We start from the raw sequence: 5,784 nt of genomic DNA, 5'->3' as shown, positions 1-5,784 counted from the left end.
TGTGGGAGCTTCATCACTAGAAGCTTTCAAGTAGAGACTGGACTGCCATCTGTCAGAAATGGTATACGGTCTCCTGCTTGGCAGGGGATTGGACTAGATGACCTACAAGGCCCCTTCCAACTCTGTTAATCTGAATATTGGGAAGGATTGCCACTCCCTGAAATGGCTTTGGCCCTGCAAGCTGGGAATCTTGAGAGTTGTGATCCTCACGCATCTGAATTCTGAAAGACATCAAAAGTCATCTATCTATCTATCTATCTATCTATCTATCTATCTATCTATCTATCTATCTATTATTTAAATTTGTATACCGCCCTTGTATAGATGTATCTCTATCATCTATCTCTATTTGTCTGTCTGTCTGTCTGTCTGTCTGTCTGTCTGTCTGTCTGTCTGTCTGTCTGTCTATCTATCTATCTATCTATCTATCTATCTATCTATCTATCTATCTATCTATCTGTCATCCATCTATATCTATCTATCCATCCATCCATCCATCCATCCATCCATCCATCCATCCATCCATCTATCTATGAAGACCTACAAGGTCCCTTCCAACTCTGTTGATCTATCTAACTCTTAAGTATCTCAGGTAAAAGTATTCCCACTGAGTTTGCTCGCAGCTCCTCTGCGTTTCCCTTTTGCTTCCCTCAACGTTCCAAACAGCAAAAAAACCTCCTAAGCCGGTGATTCGTTCCTGGAGCCGCTCTAGCATTTAACTTTCTATGGGTAAAGGCAGCCGTTCGCCGGTTTTAGGGATCCGCCCGTGTACGCATTCCGTGGTTCCTTTAACCCGGAAATATTTTCTCAGCCTGGTCCACACAGCCCCCGAGAGAGAGAGAGGGGGGGAAAGGGGAACGTCGCTGAAAGAAACGGGGGATGTCGGAGTACGAAGCTGTCCAGCGAGGCGCTCTGCGTATAAAAGGGGGCACCGACTGCGGGTCTGCGGGGAAACGGTGAGGGGAGCCTCCGAAGGCAGGAATTGGATAGGCGGCCGCGAAGACGCTGGTTTTGTTCAGTCTTCATCTTGTTTTTCATAATCTTAACGCTCGCCCCCACTCTTTTGGGCAGGCGGGTCTTCTTTTGCCGTTAGCCAAGGCGAAATAATAATTTTAAAAAAATCTTAATTTCTAGCTTTGGTCCTCTGTCAGGAAGCCCTAACAAGAGCAAAGAGTCCTCACGACCACCACCACAAGAGAAGGCCAGAAGGAGGAGTGATTAATTTGGCTATTGGCGGTCGTAAAAGCTCTTCATCAGCTATGGCAGAAATGGGCAACTATGGCCCTTTTATGACTTGTGGACTTCAATTCCCAGAATTCCTGAGCTAACATGGCTGGCTCAGGAATTCTGGGCGTTGAAGTCCACAAGTCATAAAAGGGCCATAGTTGCCCACCCCTGAGCTATGGGAAAGGAAGGCGAGGCTGCCTCAAAAGGAAACGGCGCTTAAGGCCCACTGTTGGAAAGGCTTGGTCTTGCATAGTCACCCCACATTAAAAGGGCAATGAGGCGATGCATTTGAAAAGTTGGTGGCTTTTATAAGTTGAAAATGCTTAACTCCAGTCCTCAAAGTTAAGAAGTGGAGCTATGATTCATAATTAGCGAAGTGTTTTAAATTCCTCATTTCTGCTATAAAGACAAGGTTATCCTCAGGCTTGATCAGGGCTTCTTTGTGCCAGTGTTCCAATTTGCCCTTTTCTTAGCAAGAAAATACTAATGCAAATAAAAGTATGGGTGGAGATGTAGAAAAATTATATTCTGTTTTTTCCTATCGTGCTTTGTGAAAGAATTTTACTTTATCTGAATGGTCTCTTTTTAGAAAGAAGAAGAAAGATAAAGAAAGAAGCAAGATTGTAGACCAGATTGTGAGCAGCAAGAACCAGGAGGAAGAAGAGGAGAAGAAGCGGGCTCTGGACAAACGTACTCCAGCACAGTTGGCCTATGAAAAAATGCAGGAAAAGCGGGTTGGTGTCTAAGAGAGAAAGTGGCAACCACAGAGAGTTTGGGTTAAGGGGAACAAAAATGTTCCTTGACAAAATGACAATAACCAATAACTATCTTTTTATTTTATAGCAAATAGAACGAATCTTGAAAAAAGCATCCAAAACCCACAAGCAGAGAGTAGAGGTAAGTACTTGCTTTGGGCGCTACATGTTCTTGCATAATGGCAAACTATTTTTATGGCTGAGTGTGCTGTATCACCCAACCTAAGATGCTTTTAAGGAGGAGAAAATACGGATGAGAATTTTGCTCTGTGGATAGATGTAGATATAAAACGTTATCTCTTATACTGCAAACTGCTATTAAAACCTAAGCTATTTGCAAAAGAAGGTTAATCAATTTCCCCCTCAATCTCTCCTCACATCCTTCTGTATTATAGAACAGCCTGAGTGATTTCTCTGGTAGGCCATTCTTGGTCATTAGTCATTAGAGAAAACACAGAATATAAGAAAGATCTTTAAGATCATCCAATCAAACCTACAGTCCAGTGCAGGATTATACTACTACAGCATTCCTAAAAGATGGCTATTCAATCTTTGTTTAAACATCTCTAGATAAAAAGAATCCTCCTTAGGCAATCTGCCCCATTATTTTTATTTTTTAACCGCCCATCTCTCAGAGAGGAGCTCTGGGTTGTGTACAATATATTGAACTGCTTTTCTATTAGGAACTAATGTTCAATTAATATCTGTTTTAAAATGAAATAATTTTTAAACCCATCATTTCTTGACTTCTGGAACAAAACTGAAGTCTATCCCACCTTATAAAGAGTTTGACAACTCTTTATAGATGTTTTAAGAATGCACATATTTAGCCATCTTTACCCTTCTGGTTAGGATCGGATCTAAATAAACAATCCCTTTGTTTTCAACCTTCTGGAAAATGAAAGATAGAAAACTACTGAATAATATTGGGCACTTTGGAGTTTTGGTTATATGGAATGTGAACAAATTGAATCCCCCATGTTTTTCTTCCCTAAATGTTTTCTTATCTGGTTGACGAAGGCATTATTTAAATTTTCTGTTGTCTCCCATAAAAATATTATTGTAGTTTTCCTTGTATTTTTACCCAGTGCTGTTGTCTGGAGCCTTGTACTCAGGTAGCTGGATCCCTAAACAGATGTGCACTTTCATTTAATACCATTGCTCCTCCATCCATTTTGTCTGATCTGTTCCTTTTGAAATATATTTATTTACTAAAATTTGTATGCGGCCCCAGTCAAAGGACTCATAGTTTCATAATCCAAATCCACAATCATTAAAACAATTCAAAACAACCAATAAATATCACACAAATAAAAACTGGCATGAGCTACAATTGCCCCATTGTACAGGTAGTCTTCAACTTGCAACTATTTAACAATGGTTCAAAGTTATGACAGCCTGGGTAAGTAATTTATGTCCCATCCTCAAAGGTACAACTATGACACCACCTAGCAGTCACATGATCGCAATTCAGGCATTTGGCAACCGGCTCACATTTACAATGGTTGCAATGTGTTGCTGTCATGGGTCTTCCCAGCTGACAGTCAGTTGGGGAAGCCATAACAACCAATTTGTTTAACAGTGGTAAAATATTAATTAAATTCAGTGGTCACATGACACAGTTTTGACTCATTTAACAATCCATCACTTAAGAGACTTAACAATTGTGATTGTTAAATCCAGAACTATCTGTAGTCCCTTTTCCTCCTTGAACTCTCAGCAGAAGAACAGTCCTCAACCCTCTTCCAAATATTTAAGAAAGGCCCGACCTAATTTTGCAAGAGGAGGCAAAGACAAGTTGTTGAGTAGAGTTGGGGCAAACATCAATTCTCAGTCCCTTCATTTCATGCCAACTAAGGTGGGATCCTCAGTGTGGTTCAATGAGATATGTAACTTCCCGTAATTACATGCTCATCAGTGGGTGCTTGTTCAATCTCTCCCAGAGCCAGTTTATACATAGCTTCAAGATTATTTTTCTGAGCTCTTTTCTCTTTACTTCAAAATGTGTATCCTTGTGATTAGGTTGTTAGAAAAATTGTGTCCAATATATTTAAAGTTTCTTATTTTGGATTAATTTAGATTGAATACATACAAACTAGATTCACTGAAATCAAAGGGATTTTATGTACTCACAATGAAATTTATTTAAATAGATCTTTGCCAAATCTGGATATTTGTACCATATATTTGTAAAGTAATGAGTTCTTGCTTCCAACTAATACTCTTTTTCTTTCCTAGGATTTTAATAGACACTTGGATACTCTGACTGAGCATTATGACATCCCCAAAGTCAGCTGGACTAAATGACCATCTTTTCCATCAACATTTTCTTCTTATACAATCTTTGTTTCTGAAATGAGCATAGACAATGGTGTTGAGCTGCAACTCATTTGGCAGAATTGCTGTTTCCTTGTAACTTCCTTTTCTTGATCAAACTTGCTTTTAAAGAAACACATGGCACCTATTACTTTGAGAAACTGGCAGTTAGCTGTTTAAGTTATTTCTGCTTTATTGTTGCACATTTAAAGACAAATTAATCCTTGGCTAATTATAGACAAGATCAGACACATACAAAACTTAGGATTTATGCAGAGTCTGTTGCTGAAAAGCAACTCAAGAAGGACAATTTAAATGCTTGGGGTGGGAGAATTACTCTGTACCAGTTTTCTGATTGCTGCATTGTAAAAGTATACAATAAATATATACAAAAGGAATAATTGCATCAGCCAACACATTCATCCAGCATATTTCCATCATTTCAATGGCTTTACCATCTTCTTGATATACAATCTCAACATTTCCTAAGAAATATTATTTGTAAAGGACAATTCTAATGACTCCCAGCTTCATCTACTGGAAGGACCACTGTATTCTCTACATTGTGATATAACGATGAAAATTTGTTTAAATAAACTAATTAAAAACACATATCTTGATTATAAGTAAAGAACAAGCCTATACCATATTGAAAGTTAAATACCACCACAAAAAAGTGATATTGAAACTAAATGGGTTGACTAAAACCAGCAATATTGTTTTAATTCTTACTCACTTGAAGCCTCCTCCCATGTACGGTGATGACAGTATAATCATTTTGGTTTTGTAGCACCAATGTTTAATTTTAAACCTATGCTCCAGAAAGGGACAAAAATTAAATGTAATGTAAACCCAGATTATATCTCAGCAAATGTATGTGCTACTTTTGTTTTTTTGTGAACTGTTATGATCTTGTTAAGGTTTATCTTCCTTCAGTTGGTTTTAGACTCAAGTCTGTTGATCCCATATAGAGTTTTCCTCTTGGCATAAGGTGTAGAAGTGTGTTAGGGTGGTGCACCATTTAGGGTCATCAAGAGTATGAAAGTTATACCTCTCTAATACTTTACAGCAGCCATTCCTTCCCCCAAGAAAAGACACACCTTTGTGTGTTGCATTCTCACTTCTGCAGTGTCCAAGCGTTGCAGTCTTAAACCATGCATCAAAATGCAGTGTGAAAAAATGGAAGAATCTGAAAGTTGTCAGCCTGACTTTCAAATCATCTAGGAGTTGTCTTCTCCCTTGTCCCCACTCAAGTGTCTTGTGCTAAGAGAGGAAGGTTCTAATTTTGTGCCTTTTACTTAAAGTCTAATCCTTTCAGTAGTTTGAGATGGGTCACAGTTGCACATTTCAAATTAATGATGATCCTGGATTGTTAGGTTATCTACTGTGAGGAAATGGACAGGACAAATTAAAACAAGCAATAATAGATGTGATAGTTGACATTTCCGTGTTTAAGTGGTTTTAGATGGCGAGGTTCACTATTCTA

General features: G+C 38.6%; 1 protein-coding gene across 1 annotated transcript; it reads left to right on the top strand.

The window, feature by feature from the left end:
- The first annotated feature begins 785 nt into the window (after positions 1 to 785).
- Positions 786 to 4,910, top strand: FAM32A (family with sequence similarity 32 member A). The gene is made up of 4 exons (XM_034437536.3): positions 786 to 956; positions 1,817 to 1,961; positions 2,071 to 2,124; positions 4,221 to 4,910. Exons 1-4 carry the CDS (start codon positions 880 to 882, stop codon positions 4,287 to 4,289), a joined length of 345 nt encoding a protein of 114 aa, XP_034293427.1. The 5' UTR covers positions 786 to 879; the 3' UTR covers positions 4,290 to 4,910.
- Positions 4,911 to 5,784: the final 874 nt, after the last annotated feature.

Source organism: Pantherophis guttatus, chromosome 1, assembly GCF_059756535.1.
Source record: "Pantherophis guttatus breed Tessera chromosome 1, ASM5975653v1, whole genome shotgun sequence".
In the NCBI taxonomy this organism is placed as follows: Eukaryota; Metazoa; Chordata; class Lepidosauria; order Squamata; family Colubridae; genus Pantherophis; species Pantherophis guttatus.
The sequence above is the reverse complement of the archived record's forward strand: the minus strand, read 5'-3'. Positions and strand labels throughout refer to the sequence as shown.

What these genes read in the sequence shown, in the direction of transcription:
- FAM32A (XM_034437536.3), top strand. Translation starts at nt 880, where the DNA reads ATGTCGGAGTACGAAGCTGTCCAGCGAGGCGCTCTGCGTATAAAAGGG. An exon ending in TGCGGGTCTGCGGGGAAACG is followed by an intron (nt 957 to 1,816) that starts GTGAGGGGAGCC and finishes GTCTCTTTTTAG; the next exon opens with AAAGAAGAAGAAAGATAAAG. An exon ending in CCCACAAGCAGAGAGTAGAG is followed by an intron (nt 2,125 to 4,220) that starts GTAAGTACTTGC and finishes TTTCTTTCCTAG; the next exon opens with GATTTTAATAGACACTTGGA.